The 19,374-nt window shown below is 39.7% G+C and overlaps 1 protein-coding gene and 1 long non-coding RNA gene across 3 annotated transcripts; both read left to right on the top strand.

Moving 5' to 3' along the window:
- Positions 1-930: 930 nt before the first annotated feature.
- Positions 931-19,319, top strand: LOC146514997 (D(4) dopamine receptor-like). 2 transcript variants are annotated; one of them, XM_085165784.1, is made up of 6 exons: positions 931-1,022; positions 1,475-1,583; positions 1,930-2,359; positions 3,673-3,785; positions 12,459-13,048; positions 16,988-19,319. In XM_085165784.1, the coding sequence occupies exons 3-6, from the start codon at positions 2,060-2,062 to the stop codon at positions 17,191-17,193; spliced, it is 1,209 nt and encodes a 402-aa protein (XP_085021910.1). In that variant the 5' UTR covers positions 931-1,022; positions 1,475-1,583; positions 1,930-2,059; the 3' UTR covers positions 17,194-19,319. The 2 variants fall into 2 exon arrangements, with proteins under 2 accessions (XP_085021910.1, XP_085021909.1); XM_085165783.1 differs by having other exon boundaries at positions 1,475-2,359.
- LOC146514998 (uncharacterized) lies at positions 6,607-9,518 on the top strand. Its single transcript, XR_014875002.1, has 2 exons — positions 6,607-8,328; positions 8,470-9,518. It is a non-coding gene; the product is annotated as an uncharacterized LOC146514998 (long non-coding RNA).
- Positions 19,320-19,374: the final 55 nt, after the last annotated feature.

The following is a 19,374-nucleotide window of genomic DNA, read 5'->3' as shown; positions in this document are numbered from 1 at the left end:
GTTTGGAGTTCAGTCTGTTACTGTTGCTACTTTTACCATTTCTTCTTGGAGCAACTGTAATGCACATAATTTCCTTAGGGATTAATAAAGTATTCTGATTCTGATTGTTTCAGGATGACCTGCTATGACACATCTGCTTACCTGCATCTTTTGCTTGTTTCTCCTCCTCTTCTTTTCTCTTTTTTCTAAACTGAGCACCTGATGGCTTTGAACTTTTCTTGTCCATCTTCCATTGCTTTTAATTTTGCACTCCAGTATGAACACCCATCCCCCAACTCGAGGATCGCCACAACATAACCTAATAGACCTACACCTTAGTTCACAGATTCACTTTGTCTAGGGTGCTTTTCTGAGATTTCGCACAACCCAGGATTCAAATCATGAATACATAATGGGCTTGGATTTACAACATTTTAAATGAAATGTGCTCTATTTGGAAGCAGCCGGCCCCCCTTCCCTTTCGACGGGTTGTGTGGGAGACTTTAAATCATCAAACTGTAAATTTTAAATTTTAAATTGTTATTGATCCCTTTACGCCTGGTCCTAAAGTGCATATTTATTTTCGTACTCTTCTTATATATATTGTTTTTTACTTGCACTGCTGTAACTGGAGCCTCGTCGTCTCGTCTCTCTATATACTGGACTGTATGTAGCGGAGATGACAATAAAGTTTACTTTGACTTCAGCAGCGAGCAGGCGCACCGAAGGCTCTCGCGCTCACTTTTCGTGTATAGAATTTCGAAAAAACATCGGTGCAAATTATAAGTCTGTATTATAATGTCTGGTGTTTTCGTGTTTGTTGGTTTGTTTTTATTTTGTTTTATTTTGCGAGTTGGTTATTAGATGCTGCTCCAGCCGGTCAGAGAATCCCCAGCCGCCCCGCCCTCTCCTCACAGTGCCGCAAGCAGCAGGCGCAACTCGCAAACGAAGGGCGCCCTTTCTCCCAGCAAATGGGCGATAGAAAACCGATCGGTGCCTATGGCATTCCTAATATGCGCTGGCATGACGTCGGGGCAGCATGAGTGAGCATTTTTTTTTAATTTATTTTTTTTGCTGATGCCCGTGATGCCGCCCCCCACCACGTTGTCGCCCCGGGCAACCGCCCGTGTCGCCCGTATCGAAAACCGCTACTGCTCTTACCCTAGCCATTATCACTGTAGTTGTCCCAATGTGATTCTCTCTCTCTCTCTCTCTCTCTCTCTCTGTCTTTTAGATACAGACGTAATCAGATTAGTTATCAGATAAGGCCAGCAATCCTAAATATCAAGGAGTATCCAAAAGGTGTATGAGCTAATTAATGCTGAGTGATAAACTAATGCTACAACTGTACTGATCAGAAACAAAAGAATATTTTTTCCCACTTAATTTCATCAAAACTTGCTCCAAAATGCACCAACACCACAAAGAGGTAGAGAGGTCAAATTCAGTGAATATTTTTATTTAATTAATTAATTAATTTTTTTTTTTTTTGCAGTGGCCACTCCTGTCTCCCCCCTCTCCGTGATACGCATGCACGCAGATGAACAGACAGATGGACAAACTTCTGCTGGAGCTCAAGGGCTGAAGGACACCGTAAAGCGCAGGTGATAAGCGGCTTTAATCGGTTAATTTGGCCTCGGTGGCCTCTGTGCTAGCGGGCTGCAGGCAAGCACTCCGGAGCTGGAAACATCCACGGCACGACACTTTCTCTGCTGTCTGACCCCAGAGTCCTTCGGCTATCTTCCCAGCATTAAAGAAAGAAGCAGTTTTCTATTGATATGAAGATTTTAATGCGCCAAGAACTGCATCTGTATTCTTCTGGATTTTTTTTTCATCACTAAATATTCTTTGTGACAAAAATCTGACTTCATCACCATATTTTTAATATTTAAATAAAAGTTTAACTTTGTAAATACCAACTTGTGTTTTTGTCCATCTGCTTTTACGCAGAGGATTTTTGCGTAAAAGGCGCAACGGTGCGCACTGGAGCTCGTCACTACAGTCTGCTACAGTCTAAGTGGAGTCTGTGTGACAGCATGATAAGGCTATAGTGTGGCAGTCGGACTCCAACCCGGCCTTCATGAGCCCGTTGGCCGCGCTGCTGTGGCTCGGACGGGATCAGACCGACGCGGCGCAGATGGTGGCAAACCTGAGCGCAGCGCAGGAGGCGGGGACAGCGACCGCGGCACGGCACAACCTGCCTGCCCTGGTTTTCGGGGTGCTGCTGATCGTCGTCATCATCTGCGGCAACTTGATGGTGTGTCTGAGTGTGTTCGTCGAAAAGGCACTGAAAACCACCACCAACTACTTCATCGTGAGTCTGGCAGTGGCGGATCTGATGTTGGCGGTGCTCGTGCTGCCGCTCTTCGTCTATTCGGAGGTGAGATGCGACGGAACATACCGTCTTTGGAGATGTTAATTAACTGAGAAGATCCCATAAACGAGAGACACAGCTTCCAGTTATGTCTTAGGCTCCTAATCTCACAGGAGTATTTAGATTCAGGGACCCTAAAAACTGTTGGATCTCTTTCTGAGTCTTTGGGCACCAGATGGCAGGTCATTGCAGTAGCAGTTCTGGATGGCGTTCAACCAAAAAATTATTTGAAAAGGCATTAAAAAGTTCATTAAATGTGCAGAATAAATCCTAATAATAGCAGAATCCATTACCTCTTTAAAATCCATGTCAAACATAAATTCACAGGATTATATAGATTTTGAATAAAATATTAAACAGCAACAAACCAAAAAACAAACAAACTAGGCAGTCGATGTTATTAAAATTGGTGAAAAACAGTAAGACCCATGCAGAAATTACATTATTATTACATTATTACATCTATTACAGTTTGTGTAATACACAAATTGATCTTCAGCTATGAAAATCACAATCACCCCAAATCTGCTTTTGTCAGCAAAGATATTCTCTAATGACTCCATATCACCGCCTTTCATTGTTCCTTATTGATCTTCAAAGTTTAGAGTGATGTTTTTATGCAATGCTCTGCAGGTTTGAAGCAAAGGTCAGTGGTGGTTTGACAGGGTCATGACCTGGTAAAGAAGCTGGACAGGACAGTTCAGTCTAGGTCAAACGTCCTGTTTACTCAGTGGCACATTACTCTGCACGAACATACAGTGACTTGAAGGTAATAAAACAAAATAAAGAAAAAATCTTTTTTTTTTTTAAATATCAAAGGCTGCCAGCAACCTTTAGCTGGTCGAGTGCAGTTCCTTTTTAAAAAAAAATCTCAAATCACCAAAGTTTCAGACCTTTTTATGCTCAACCATCTATGATTTGCAAACAAATTTTATGGTCCAAAGTTTGGACAGGCAGAATAATTGCTGTGAAATTTTAGCTTCATATGTCAAATACTTATTACAGAAAAATGACAGCTCTGGATTCATTTTTATAATAAGAAGGGGAAGGGAAATGTTCAGGTTTTATCTTTAATAGTTTTCAACTTCCTGTTCAACAATTGACTCTGATTTCAATGTGTGGAAAAAATGGTCTGAAAATACAGCCTGAAAAGTATTTGATATATGAAGCTAACATATCATAGGAATCATTGCATACGTTCAAACTTTGTATCATAAAGAAACTATAGAGAAGAAGGCCCGTTTTGATTTCAGATTGCGTGTCAAGGTAATTTTTGGTATGAGTAAACATTAAATGACAAGCATTTGTCTGCCTCTCAGTTCCAGGATGGTGTATGGACCCTCAACACTACCATCTGTGATGGTCTCATGACGATGGATGTTATGTTGTGTACTGCCTCCATCTTCAATCTCTGCGCTATCAGCATTGACAGGTCAGTACTCACCTGTACAGGTACACACAGCAGGACCTTGTGTTGTTCCCTTACAGTGAAGCCGCACTGCAAGAGAACAGCAGACAATCAGCAGTTCGTTTGATGGACGGTATTTAACAAAAATCTCATCCTGGTGGTGATGATACAGGAAGTGCCAGTAGGTCAGTGATCTTGACAATAGGAATATGAGCTGAATTTCTTGGAACAAAATTTTAAGAACAATTACAAATTGTTCTTGAACAGTTGGGTCTCATTGAAAGTTATATTGCTTTCAAGAAGACCATACATCTGCAGCCTCTTCCCTTGAAGTTCACATATTGCTGTTTTGAACAGCAGTTAACACCAGCCTGTTTAAATGCTCTGGACCAGTAGCTGTGTAAAATTTTGTTTTTCTATGTTTATGGCTTTCAGCATATACTGAGCATAAAGAGGTGTGACTTTCAATCATTGGTTAGCACGGGAATGTGAAACCTGCCACAGCTTTCCACTTGGAGGCGTTTTACACTCTAAAAACTCTTCACTCTTGTTACACTCCCATGACAACACAAAAAAGAATTCAGAAACCACAGGGGTCCTAAAGCCTTTTAAAGTATTAATCACTGATGTCAAAATAATGCAAAAAGTACCTAAGAATACCTGCAGCATTTACTATAATGTAGTAATGTATATTTTTTAATGGAGCGAATACTGTAATATGTTTTACAGCAGTAGGTTCTGTGAAAGATGCCACTCAGATTAGGATTGAACTTTCCACAGAGGACTGTGGCTGTTCTGTGTCTGTTGTCCTATTACAGCTGATGTTCCATACCTGACAAACCATAGACGTCTGACACTTTAAACCCTTTGTATTTCTTTCATTTAGTAACAGTATGGATCTGAATTATTCCTCCTCTTAAAGCTGTTAAAATGCCTAACAGCATCCAGTCAGGGTATTTTTTTCTTCAACACTCTAACTAAAAAGTAGACCTGTGCTTAGAATAAATGGAGACAGCAGGAACCAGAGATCTTTTTAGTCTGATCTGCATGATTGAACTTTAAGATCGATTTCAGGGAGCTGCCATGTTGCTCATAACGATGGTGCTATCAGGCTATTAGAAGATGCTCTCCATGTTAGCTTGCAGACATTTAATCTGTTAATGAAGTGCTAAGTTCAGTTCATTAACTTCGCAGTTATTCAGTTTTTAAACATGGCATTAGAAAATGTACAAACCACCAAGGTAAGTGGAAGGTGGAATTCTCACTTAATGTCATCCTGTGGGAAACAAGATGTTAGTTTTTGTAAAGCTTTTCATTTAAATCCACACATTCTAACCTTGTGGTGAAATTAAAAGTTAAAAGATCATCAGATATATCTTAGTACTCTCCATTCTCTCGGAACTCAGGAATGTATCTATACAAACATACATCTTGAGATACATCACAGGAAACACTTTGAAATGCTACTGGCCAGTTTAAATGACTTTCAGGCCAAGTTGATCCATCCTCTGTACAAAAAAATTAAAAGATCATGACTGAAAATAACAGAACTGAGAAAATGAGTGAGTATGACTCATCATCTGGGTGTTATGAATGTCCCGACTAGATTTTGTGCAAAACTATAAAGTAGATGTTGAGATAAATATCAAGAAAACAACTAGAAAATTCAAACAGACGTCACAAGACTCTGTATCCCATCAAAATATTTTTGTGTAGATAGTACATCGATAGATACTAATGAATGATACATGATCTTATATTTATCTTATATATTCTACTCTACTGAAGGGCTCAAAGCATTTTATACACCATTCCTCATTCACACAAACACTATTCTATGTTTAAGTGCTTAAGCGTTAACTGAGAGTCACACACATTCATATAATGCAGACGTTCCCAAAGTGTGGGGCCCGCCCCCTAGGGGGGGGGGGGGGCGCAGAGCCATTGCAGGGGGGGCGCGGCATGAAAAGGGAAAAAAAAAAAAAACAACGCTTGGACACTGCTAGCACGGGCGCCCACACGAACGCAAAGCAGGAGATGAAGCATCGCTGAATATGTTTCCAAACCAACTTCATTCTATGGTGAAGCATATCTTCCCTTTGGTTTCACCTGCACAAGTGCCGAGGTAGGTCTCCCTGCAGGATTGGTTTTCCCTTCGTTGGGAGCAGCGCTGGGCTGTTTAAATCACGGACAAACAGTATCCCACATTCTTGATTTGTAGTTCACAAACACTTGTTGTAATGACTAACTACTCCTGACATTTTGGAGATGTTAGCTCTTTATACAGTAAAGTTACAGTGGGATACAAATAACATCAGGCTCATCCTGCCACAATTTGTTCCCCGGTTCAAATCACGGACAAACAGCATCCAACAGTTGTTTATGTTTTTGAACCCATTTTGCAGAGGGATTTTTTGAAAAATGTATTGATAGCAATGATGAATATTATTACACAGGAAAAAAAAAACAACTACATGTAAAATAATTACACCATGAGGCCTCTGCCTTTCTAAATGGAGGGACAGTAACTGCGTGGGCATGTAAGCGTGTAAAACCTGCAGATAGTCAGATTAACAGTATTTCGTCTCTGTCTGCCATTCTGCAATTCATCTCATGTAAACAATAACGTGCACACAGCGTGAGGTGAAAAAAGGCACATACCTTTGACATTGCGTGACGAACTCTGTATTCCTCGTCCACACATAAACGCAAAAAAGGAGTTTTAAAAAATCTCTGTTCTCGGTGATTCGAAACGCCGTTTACGTGGACGAAACAGCTGCGTTTTCAAAAATACCCGTGTAGGTGTGGACGTAGCGTAAAAGACTTAGTAGTTTATTTTCTTACTACCTGTCATTTATTGTATGGAATCAGAACGATGCCACCTTGAAACGAAACCGAAAAAAATATTGAAACCGAAAAAAAATATTGTCATTGAAATAAATGTACTCAAAAATCTTGTATTGAAACCGAAAAAAAAAATTGATAGTGAAAAACAATTAATTGAAACTGTAATTCTTTTGTTTTCGCTTACATTTTTTTTTTTTTCAGTTTCAATACATTTTTCGGTTTCAATCCATTTTTTTTCGGTTTCAAACCATTTTTCAGTTTCAAACCATTTTTCGGTTTCAATCCATTTTTCGGTTTCAAACCATTTTTCAGTTTCAATATGCTGGCACTGTTTTGGCATCCGGGTGCGCGCAGGGAGGGGGGCGGGGATTCCGGCACGCATATATTTGCATACATTATAGAGGCCACTAGTGCTGACCAAGCTGCCATCTTTCAGCTGGACCATCCAAACCGCAAGTAAGTAATCATTTTTTGTCATCTTTCCTTGCTGTCCAACTGGACTGGACATTAGTTTAGTTTTTTTTAGCTACATCTGGTGAAGTTGTGGTAAAGTGCTGGTATTAGCCTATTTGTCGTAGCAAGCTAGCCTGAAGCTAATATTTGCTAAATTTAGGTACACCCGTGTCTCTTTAGGAGTTGGAGGCCGGTGTTTTAGGAACGGCACAAGATCTCATCAACAGGCAGTGCTGGGCAGTAACGTAATACATGCACCGGCGTTACGTATTTAAAATACAAAATATGAGTAAATGTATCCGTTACTGTTCAATAGGTGATATTGAGAACACAGTTAGTTTGTTGAAATAAATGGATTACATGGCGGTATTTTCCTTTTTCATATGTTAGGCTATGGTCTCTCTATTTTTGGTAATTCCACGCGGGTGGAAACCCAAACAAAACACGCAATAAGAGCCTCTAAAAATTATTATACAAAAATGATTTAATATGAAGGCAATAGCAGAGTGTTACAGGCATCGCCCTAAACAATGTAGCCTCATGGGCAGTGTAGTCCGTGCTGCAGGGAGAATGGACTGCTATACCCGTTATGTGTCTGTGAGCGAGGGAGGGAGAAAAAGGAAAAGTATGAGCTGTCACTGAGCAGAAACGGGAGCTGGAAGCATGTAAATATAATAATAACCACTGCAGCCAAAAAGAGTGCCTGATGAGCCCAGCTGTAAGAAAGCTGTTAAGACTGGACTGTACACCGTGTTCGTGTTTTCCTCCGAAACAATAAGCAGCCTTTCAACGCCTCTCTCTCTCGCTAGCAAAGTTGACCCAGACAACAAAGTAAAGCTAGTTTTCAGCTATGAGCCCGACATGATGTATTAGCCAGAGGTCCCTTTACTACGGTTCGGAGCCGCTGACCTGTTTTATATATGCGCTGAATAGTTTTCTACACGAGATCGCTGAAAAAAGTGCAGCCTTACCTAATGTCCACCTACTGTTACTCATTTATATTAAGATTTTAACATCTAGTTGGTATTGGTATGGCGAATAGCCTTCAGTAAGAGTAATAAATCACACAGCAATAGTACATTCATGTAGTTGTAAAGTATTCAGAATACATTACTTCTATAATCTTTGGTGGAATACATTTTAAAATTAACCTTCCCAACACTGTCAACAGGTTAGCACCTCATACCACAGTGCACCAAAAGCAGTCTCATGAGCGCTGGGAAGGACAAGCCCAGAGCCCAAAACAGACAGTGCAGGAGATGACAAGGTTAGTAATTGTATGGTGAAAATTATACTTCTAGTTATCTTGATTGGCAAAAGAAAAGTAAATACAAAATCTGCTCCTCACATATAGGGCATTTCCAAGATTTTTTTTTTTTCAAAACGAATTCAATTTCTTTCATTACAGCTGTCCTGTGCCAGATATTCTGTTGCCCCACAGTGAGAGGCATCACTTCACAAACACCAGGAAGACTGAAACTCATCGCCGGGATCAAGCAGGGCTCGTGATCTTCACCAGCAGCTCCCTCACAAGAAGGATAAACCCAGCATTTCATGAACACTGATGGAGACCTTTGCTTTGTGTAATGTTAGAAGTACTCAGATAATCCTCAGAGGCTCTGGACTTTTACATAATATCATAGCTTTAAGTCCTGTAGAAAGTTAAATATATGTTGTGCTCTCTGGTTACTCTGGTATGAATGACTCTTAACTACTTTATGATAAATAACACACTATTGTCAAAAAACAGTGAAAGAATTCCAGATCAAGTTTTTAGTTCAAATACAAGTAACAACCTTTGACTTTAATCAGGTTTTATTTAATTGTGTCAGAGAAAACATCATGTGCCCTTCATGTAGCTGAGTACATTCAGTGTTTAAAACAGAAGTTGTGCAGGTCTGAGATCAGCAGTTTTCTGAAACACCAAACTGAGGTACTGTTAATGCTGATGTATAGTGACACAGTTACATGAGTGATTAATCCTTTTGACTTTTTGTCTTTAAATTTATCAATAAAACAGCTGCAGCTTTCACTGACAGCACATGTGGTACTTTAACCTTTGTACTGTTTTCTTCAGTTAAATTTGGAGTTACTACAAAGATTGAAGATATAAGATGATCTGTCTGCTGTCACTGGGTGGTGCTGAGGTCTGAATCTGAGGACGGCTCCTGTAATCACAAACAGAACAGAATCATCACAAACTGAAATATAAAGATTATCTCTCAAATCTGAAATAGAGCTGATCCTTCTGTCCTCACACACTCGGGATCTGAAGTTGTCCAGTCCTACAGTTCTGCCGACAGCTGTTTATTTTTTATTTGTTTTAAAGGCCTTATATACTAACACATTTTCTAATATCATGTTTACCTTTGAGTTGTTGATGCTTTATAAATGGACATCTGCAAAGATGAGATGATGGAGCAGGTTTCAGTCGAGGTTCAGTCTGCTGCTGCATCCTGGTCACAACATACAGAGGTGTTATCAGCTCAGTATTGAACAAGAAATATTAATGTTTCAAATTATTTGTCCTAAAGGATGCAAGCTGTACAGAGTACTGCACATGTGACTTTGTGAACATAATTCATTAAAAATAATTAGGACAGTTTTTTAACCTGAATATTTGTAACAAGCTGAGTAAAAAAAATGCTAAAAAAAAATAATCAGAGGAAAAATGTAACATTTTAACTTAAGCTGACAAGCGGAAGTAGTTGGTTTCAGTACATAAGTATCGGGCTTTGCTATTTAATTCGTAGCTATTGACTAATGAGGGGTTACTGAAGTTCCAGGTTTTTAAAAGTTGGCGTTAATGTCGTTCCACATGTGGAAAGCGACAGAAAACATGCTGCTGTTTGCACATATTTAATAATCAGCTCTGCACAGGAACAGAAGCAGAGTCCAGCCTGTTGCTCTTACAGTATAATACTCATATAAAAGTACAGTAACCGTGGTTAGTCACTGAGCAGCCTGGTGCGTTTCTCTTGATTTCTTTAGTCAGGGTAAATTCATTCACCTGCACGGGTTAGCTAAACGAACTTTACAAAACAAGTTTCCCCAACAGCCAAGTGCTCATCTTAGCTAGCTAGGTCCTTAGCTAGCTAGGTAGCTAGCTAAGGACCTAAATTACGGATTAGTTTACAAACACATTTAACTTACCAAAAATAGTGCGATGGGGTCTCAGGTCCTCCTGTCCGGTAGTCCAATTTACTGAAGAAGAATTTACCTCAGGCTGTCACTTTGAAATAGTCGGTAATGTAAACGCTGGACCTCTCAGCATCTGCCATTCCCGAACAGACACGTGCAAGTTTGTCCGTGACCGCAGCCGCGTCGTCAGTGTTTTCTCCAGTCATTGGTCAGCATTATAATATATGCAAATACATGCGGGTCGGAATAACCCGCCCCCCCAGCGCGCCCCCGGACGCCAAAACAGTGCCAGCAGAGTGAAACTGAAAAATGGATTGAAACCGAAAAGTGGATTGAAACCGAAAAATGGTTTGAAACCGAAAAAAAATGGATTGAAACCGAAAAATGGTTTGAAACCGAAAAAAATGGATTGAAACTGAAAAAAAAAAATTGTAAGCGAAAACAAAAAAATTACAGTTTCAATTAATTGTTTTTCACTATCAAATTTTTTTTTCGGTTTCAATACAAGATTTTTCAGTACATTTATTTCAGTTACAATATTTTTTTTCGGTTTCAATATTTTTTTCGGTTTCGTTTCAAGGTGGCATCGTTCTGATCCCATATTATTGCAGATTACTTGTATTTGCTTAATTGTTTACTAAATGTTTGAGGTGTGAAATAAACCGCAATGGAGCAAAATATGGGTGTGTGTGGTTGGAGGATGTGTTCGTGCGTGTGCGCGCGAGGGGGGGCGCGAACATTTTTCTTGTAAAACAAGGGGGGCCCAGCAAAAAAAGTTTGGGAACCACTGATATAATGAACGCATCAGAGACTAACTTGGGGTTTAGTATCTTGCCCAAGTATGCTTTGGCATGCAGAGTGGAATTGCCATCAAACCACCAACCTTCCGATTAGTAGATGATCTGCTTTATCTCCTGAACTACAGCCACTCCGTTGTAGCTTGGACCACAATACTGGAAAAACAGATACAGGTTTAAAGTCCACGTGTTCATTCCCGGAGTGGACTCCTAGAGAAAATATGTGAGAAAAAGCTGTACAGTTGATGAAAAGAATGAGGTAAAGATTCACAACTAATGTAGAGACTCAAGAGTTTTAACTGGCCTCTCGTGATTCAGGAACATTCAGGGACACCATCAGATCCAAAGCCTGTCAGGGTCCGATGGTTCTGATATGTCGGCAACCTTTTGTCTTTGACTCCTGTAAAAGCGCCAAAAGAAAAACCCCCAGAAAAGACAAAAATAATTTAAATCTCCAAATGAGGGATGAGTCCACTGCTGATGAACCGCCAGGTTCGCTCGGCGCTTGTTAGTATGTCTCAATGAGATTATCTGAACTCTCAGCTGATGTTGAGGGATGACAAAAATCCAGGATGCTCTTCAAATCTGATGTCCTGACTCCAGAAAATATGATTACATCAAAGACTGATGGGGAGCAGTGAAGTTAACGTGGACTGATGATGATGATCTGAAGCTTTTTGAAGTAGCCAGCAGCGTTTAGAGGTTTAACTGGATGACAGTCTGAATAATTCAAGAGGCTGGTCAGGAGGCAGAATCTGAAGGTCTACACAGAGTCCACCTGCTGTTAATGTTCAGGTCTGAAGAAGGAACTCTTCTAGTTTTTAAAAAGCTGCCTGATAAGCAGAGTCACTTTAGAGGGCTAGGGGCTTCTTTCAGAGTTTTATTTATTTACACAGGAAACATCCTACAGCTACAGCATCTTTCAGTCCCAACTGTAACTAATCACATAGTTACTGGCTGCAGTGTTTGAAGAGTACTTAAATTCTGCACTAGTGTGAAGATTCAGGTTAGTTTGATTTTATTTCCACAAAAAGATAAAATTGCCTTCAGTCTTAAAGAATTGTTAAGATGGCAGTGGAATTGGTACATGCCCATTTTAGGTGTTCTCAGCAGCAGACAGCCTTCCTGTGGTGAGCACTCTGAGTGTGGAGAACTACAATGTAAAGTGCATTCTGATACCAGAGGATAAATCCTTCAAGCCCACCTTGAGACATTTTAAAAATAGTTTTAGTTATTCTGCTAGTAGGGTTAGCAAAACAAATAAATCATCTGGATGGGTTTTGTTCTTTTGTGGCTGTAAGACGACTGCATGCTTCTGGACATACTGGGACAAGAAATAAGGATAATAACACAAAACACCATCAGTACCAAATTAGAACCATATATCATAAACAAAACCTAAACCTAGTGTAGCAGCTCTAGGCTGGCTGTGATGCCATATTTCTGGCACCTCTTGCAGGTTCATCGCTGTGTCAATCCCGCTCAACTACAACAGGAAGCATGTGGACCTGCGGCAAGTTGTTTTGCTGTCGGCCACCTGGATCCTGGCCTTGGCTGTAGCCTCGCCAATCATCTTTGGCATCAACAATGTCCCAGGCCGCGATCCGAGGGAATGTAAACTAGAGAATGATGACTATGTTCTGTATTCTTCCGTCTGCTCCTTCTTCATCCCCTGCCCTATCATGCTGCTGCTGTACTGTGGCATGTTCCGTGGCCTGCGACGATGGGAGGAGGCACGTAAAGCCAAGCTGAAGGACAGCATCCAGGCGTGCCGCAAGCTGCAGGAGGCCACAGCCACGTTGCCTCCTCTGGCTTCGCTGCCACCTCTGCTGCCTCCCATTATAGAGCGAGACCCAGCAGATACTCTCGATGAAGCATCCACCCTGCAGTCCCCAGACCTGCCCCCGAACTCAACAGAGAACAAAGACGGCCCTGTGCCAGCGGTCAGTTTTGCAGAGATTAAGTTCAACCACGACCCGCGCAGAAGAAAAAGGGCCAAGATCAACAGCCGCGAGAGGAAGGCTATGAAGGTGCTTCCTGTCGTTGTGGGTGAGTTCACTTCCTTCAGCAGCATTGAGGAGACATTTTAACTGAAAACGTTATAATCTAAAACCAAGCTGCCTTTGTAGTGGAAATTGGTTTGCTGTTGTTATTGGCCCTGTCGCTGCTGTGGCATTGGTTGGACTCTGAATGCTGAGGAGGCAGGCCAACGGAAAACACGGAATTGAACACTTTAACTTTTCCTTGATGTTCTGCTTAAGGAAATATATATTTTTAGAGCTATATTTGATAGAAGTCATGTTATAGAAATCAACATCATTGGGCTCAGTAGCATCCTAACCACATAAGGCTGAATTAAGAACTTGCCCTGGGCTTACAAAAGCCCAAAGTGCAGCAAATCTTGTTGTACTAACAACAACACTGATGTAACACAAACAAATGGCACAATTTAAGTGTCACACAATAAAGTTGGGCCCTGCGGCTGGTGTAGAGTCTGGATTTCAGGGATAATTTTACCCACTTTAAAGATATAAATGGTGTTGAAAGGTCAAAACATCAAAACATAATGGATATATATATATTTTTTGATTGGTTAACAAACACTTAAAATCATTTAAGTCTGGTGAGCAGCTGAGGAAGAAATACATTTTTGTTTCAGCGCAGTAGTTCAGCCTCAGCTCTAATTCTTGCTCATTTTTATTTGAATGTCAGTCGAGGCTTAATCTCAAATTATGGTGTCTGAGGTGGATGTTCTTCCCAACTCCAAAAAACATCAGACTCACCTCTTCAGAGTTAAAATCAATGACACTGTCAATTTGATTTCTGATGTTGATTAATGGTTGATTCAAAATGAATTCAAATCAACGAAGATAAAACGCTAGAATAATAAAATAAATACAATAAAAGAAAACATGAAATCAAACAAATACAATATCATGTGACAAAAACAAACTAAAACAAAGAGACCACAACATAAAAAACACGATGGGACTCAAACTGAGCTTGAATTAACAGCAATGGTATAAAAGTGAATTTTAAGACGGGATGTAAAAGACTGGAGGGACCTTGCAGTATGAATATCAAGTGGCAGGATATTCCAGAGTCTAGGAGCCTGATCCTGACATGAAAGCCTGATCCCCTCTAAATCAAGTCATTGAAGAAGCTATGCATACTTACTGATATTCAAAATATATATTGTCATTTGAAAAACAATCAACCATCATTATTTTTCTTCTTGTCCTTCTTGCTAAAACTGTTGCTGGAGATTTGATTGTCGGTGAACCTTTAAAGTGGATGTTGTTATGTCAGACATCTCTGCTCTGCGGCTACCTGAACTCTTCACCGCCATCTCTGATGCCTATCCCGAGGCACTAACAGATCAATTAGAAAGGGGTCAGTCTATTAATAGCAGCCAGCTTTGCTCCCTAATGCGAACAAGTGCTTTCCTTTAGCACACAGCAGCCAATCCTTACAGCTCCTTAATCTCAAATCCAATTATTGGTTAAGGCCATGTCAGGTGCATGTTTAAGTGTGCAGGCAAGGCTCATGTTTAAGTGACAGTCTGAGCAATATAATCCAAATATATTAGGTGGTTTATACAGTACTAGTCAAGGAAAAAATATTTTTAGAAAGCTCATTGCGAGCACTGTTTTATCAATAGGTATAAATTGTGTTTGGGTCAGGTGCTCTCCGTTATCAATGGGATCAATGAGAGAAAATATGAGAGAAAGAAACTCTAAGTTACAATGTCCTAAGTGGACTTTTACCAAATAAAAAATGAATTTTTGGTACAGGTAGCCTGAGAAAGATGTATATATACCGAGTTAGTTAATCAGAGAGGCTCGGTGGACAAAAGCGAGTGTTGGTATAGTCTTTTTGTGACCAGAGGTTATAGTGATGCACAGTAATTAGTTTTTTCTACTTTGATGCAATGGCTCCATAATGTGGTGGTTTAAACATTTATTTAACAAGACAAAGATCCAAAACATGCAGAACAACACAAATACTGGGAATAAATCCAAAAATCATAACATGAGAGTTAGTGTTCAATCCCAGTAGGTAGATATGAAGGGCACTTAGTGGGTTAAAGTAACCAGGTGTCCCACAGACTGTACAGCATTTTCAATCTTCATTATCTCCATCTTCATCTGCTGCTGTGGTGACTAGTCATCAACATTTAGATTCCAGGAGATTCAGTCCTAAATCCTGTCACGACTGAGATCTGTTCTGCTTTCATGGTTAATTGCCATATAGCGGGGGAGATACTCCTCTACTTGAACAAGCTTGATTATCTACATTTTTGTTCAGAAATTGACATACAGACATCATGGGCATGCATGCCATGGTCATTTTGGTCCATCATTTGAGCTATTCTTTTTCCAGGGTGGAATGATTGTCCAGCATATATCTTTCATGACTTAAAAACAGATTTGGGTGCACAAATTTGAATTTATTCAGGATTTTCTTTAATTGACACATGGTCAAAATAATATATACAGGCTCAAAAATATACACAGATTCTCCTAAATATAATATAAGTGATCATGAAGGTTCTATAATTTGCTAACTTGACAAAACCATGACCTAATTTCTTGTTAGTGACTGTGATTGAATAAAACTAGTAGTTTTACTTTGCCAGCATAAAAAGGATTTGTTTGAAAGCACTCATTGGACTAACTAATACTCAGAACAGTGTGAAAGTCCATAAAACTTAGTGTAGATTTACAAGGAGAACTGTAGATTTACATAATTTGGGAAGGTCTCTTGAATGAATCAATTTCTAAACAACTGCAAATTCCAAAATCATCAGTTTAAAAAATTGTATGCAAGTACAAGTTATTTAGATGTGTCACCACTTTGCCAAAGTCTCGAAGGAGACCCAATCTTTCACCCTCAAAAGATAGGAAAAGGATGTTCAGGAACAATTCAGGAATCACCAACACCCAATCCTGCCATGAATTGGAAACTGCTGGAACACTAGCATCAGTGTCCACAAGGAAGTGAGTTTTACTTTGCGATGAATTGAGACCGTGCTGACCAAGAAAGAAGCTGTGCTCCAAAATTGGGACTTTCAAGCTTGACTGAAATTTGCAACTGCCCACATAGACAAGCCAAATGCCTCCTGGAGAAATGTTTCATGGTTAGACAAGACAAATATTGAGCTATTAGCCAGTGAAAGAGGGAGTAATGATGAGACTTTAAAACCTAAGAACACTATAACGATTGTCAGGAGTGGTAGTGGTGACATCATGTCCCAAGGCTGTTTTGCTGCTAGTGGCACTGGTACATACACAAAGTGGATAGAGTAATGAAGAAGAACTACCTCCAAATTCTTCAACTTCACCTCAAGTTGGAAACTTGTAGATGGTTAAAACTTGGACACAACTGAGTTTCACTCATCTGCTTGCTTTCTTGAGTGTGCAAAGAATCTATTCTTATCATTACTTCAACTTTCCCTTAACACCAAACTCAATGCTGACACCATTGCTGTAATCCAGTCGTCGCCTTTGAATCCTATCACCAGTGAGATCTGTTCTGCTATCATGGGTCAGTGTGGTCAAATAGCTTAAGTGAATTCTGTATCTCAATAAATGCTGTTTAATTCTTCCAAACAATCTCTCCTTATTGAAATATCAGTGGGGACGAATGCATATATTTTTAGCCCTGGATGTATACTTTTGACTCTGTGTGGATTCAAATTTCTGGACCCTGAATTCTTGTTTTTTAGTCATTCCACCCTGGAAAAAGACCAGTCCAATCAAATCACTAGAAGTCCAATGACATTCATGTGCATAATAAATGTATGTAAACCTCTGTCCACAACTAAATATATTAATACTATGTTAATATGCATAATATGTGAATGATATCTGTTTTGCTTAACTTTAACATGAAATGTAAACACTGACCTTTTGCTCTTTAGGATCAGAAGTATTGATTTCACAGAGACGAAGCATTCATCTCCTGATTCCTCTTTCTCTCCCAAAGGTGTCTTTCTATTCTGCTGGACTCCTTTCTTTGTCCTCCACACAATGCGAGCACGCTGTCAAGAGTGCCACATCCCGCCAGCCCTAATGAGTGTGGTGACGTGGCTGGGCTATGTCAACAGCGCCCTGAACCCCATCATATACACTGTCTTCAACACTGAGTTCAGGAACTTCTTCAAAAAAGTCCTCCAGCGCTGTTGCTCCTAGAACTACTGGAGTGGACGCTGCTCCATGGACCATTCTTAAACGCACAACAGCTGCAAGAGATGCTGCTGACTGTTGATATACTGTCTTTAGTCTGTTTATGTTGCCATGGTTTCCTTCCTCTGTGAGGTTTTTATTTTTCTACATTTGATGACAGAAAAGTGTGTTTGAGCTTCATATTTCATGTGAAGAAGCTATTCTCTTAGTCTGTAAGGTGGATCAATAGCATTTTTGCCATATACAACTTATTTTATATGTTGAAACTCATCTTTTCAGAATAAATGTTTTTGCTAAAAATACACATTAATAAGAATAGTCTCTTTCAGAGTTTGAGGCCCGCTTGAGAAAATGAGTGCACAGATGAATCCAAGATGTAGGTGGAAGCAGACGGGCCACCATTACATCGTGATAAAATCATTTGTAAGCCCTTTTGCCAGGAAAATAGTTGAAAATGTAGTTATCAAATGCCACTGAAAGGTTTTAATCTGCCATGGTGGAGTTGGATGTAGTGAGGACCCAAATGCAGATAGAGTGAGCTGGAGTATGGACAAAAAGCCAGCTGTTTATTTAGGCTGGTAACTCAATAGCAAAACCAAACGGAAATCAGCATGATCAAAACTGGAGCACTAGGGATTCTAGGGAATACATGGGATTTAGGAATTTTTACACACAAAAATAATCTCATCAATAACTCAAAACACCATAAATACAATAATCTAAAAATAAATCCAACACTTGAGCAGAAACCCAGGGTCCATGGCAATAATCCTCTTAACCTCCCAAAGCTAAGTTGTTTTTGTTTTTGTGTTGTTTTTGAGTGTTAAACTGTTCACACCACACATTACACATCTATTCCATTAAAGTCATAACAACAGACTTTATGATTCAAGTCATCAGGTAGCAGGTAATTCCCACTAGGCTGAATGAGCTAATCCAGTCAATGCCTTTACATTCAGACTGAGGTCAAATGAGTTCCCTCTGCTCAAGACTTGTTCTATTACTGACTAACTTTTTTAAGACTGAAAGCTGGGGGCGTGGCCACTTCGATCAATATGTGGACACTGTGTGTTGCACTTCACTTCTGCTGTGTTTGTGTTGCTGATGCCTTTTGGAGTTTTTCGTTTGTTTCTTTGTTTTTTTATGGAATTATCTGATATATAACATTATTCTTCAGATTTTAAGAATGAAATTCATGTTGCAAACATATGTGGTGTTTGTAGATGAAGATCAGATCCCCAGCAACTAGAACACTAACCCCACGGCTTTAAAATGAGTGCACAATCCAAATGGTGACGCCAAGGTGGCTATGTCCATCTCATATATACAGTCTATGGTTATTTTGAGTGGAAATGGTCACATGTAGGTTAATATTACTGCCATGACCCAAGAAAACAATTTCTAAGCAACCATATTCAGACATGGTGAAAAGTAACAAGTACACTTTCAATTCTTAAGTTTTACATAGTAGGACATGAAAAACAAACAAACAATCATAACCTGAACATGACATATTACTCCACAATGTCATTATGTATTTAAGAATTAATTGAGGTTTGTGGTTTTATGTACATCTCTCACTTTGGGCCAAGCTTTCGCTGTCACAGAGATGGTCACACATTTGACTCTGTAATACTTTAGGAGTTTATGACTGAGATCATTGCCCTTCCACAACCCTGCTTGACAGCTAGTGTGAGATGTATGTGGTACTGCTGGTGAGAAAAAAATCATTACTTTTAGTCTCATTGCCCAAAAGGACGTTGTTCCAGAAGTCTTGTAGTCTGTTTAGATGCAGCTTTGCAAAAATAAACTGTGCTGCCATGTTCTTTTTTTTCCCCCTGGCAAACCTTCCAACCTTCCACAAGCCATACTTGTTCTGTCTTTTTCAAACTGTACTGCCATGAACTTGCAAAATGTCTGCTTTTATAGAGGTGGACACACGTGTTGGTGATTCGTTAGTCAAGTGCATTTGATTAGCAGCACCTGGCTGCTATATAACCTCTTAATTCCTATGGAAGCAGTACGGCTGTACTTAGGTTTTCTCATTGTTTTTGCATTTTTCTTAAATAAATAATGATACTGAGTGTTTCTTCTTCAGCCACCTTTTTCACTCACTATGTGTTTATACACCAAACTGCATTTAATTATTAGTTATTATTAACCTCTGGCTCTCTTCCACAGCACGTC

This window comes from Neolamprologus multifasciatus, chromosome 7 (genome assembly GCF_963576455.1).
Source record: "Neolamprologus multifasciatus chromosome 7, fNeoMul1.2, whole genome shotgun sequence".
NCBI classification, from domain to species: Eukaryota; Metazoa; Chordata; class Actinopteri; order Cichliformes; family Cichlidae; genus Neolamprologus; species Neolamprologus multifasciatus.
Note: the sequence above shows the minus strand (reverse complement) of the source record. Positions and strands in the feature narration are given on the sequence as shown.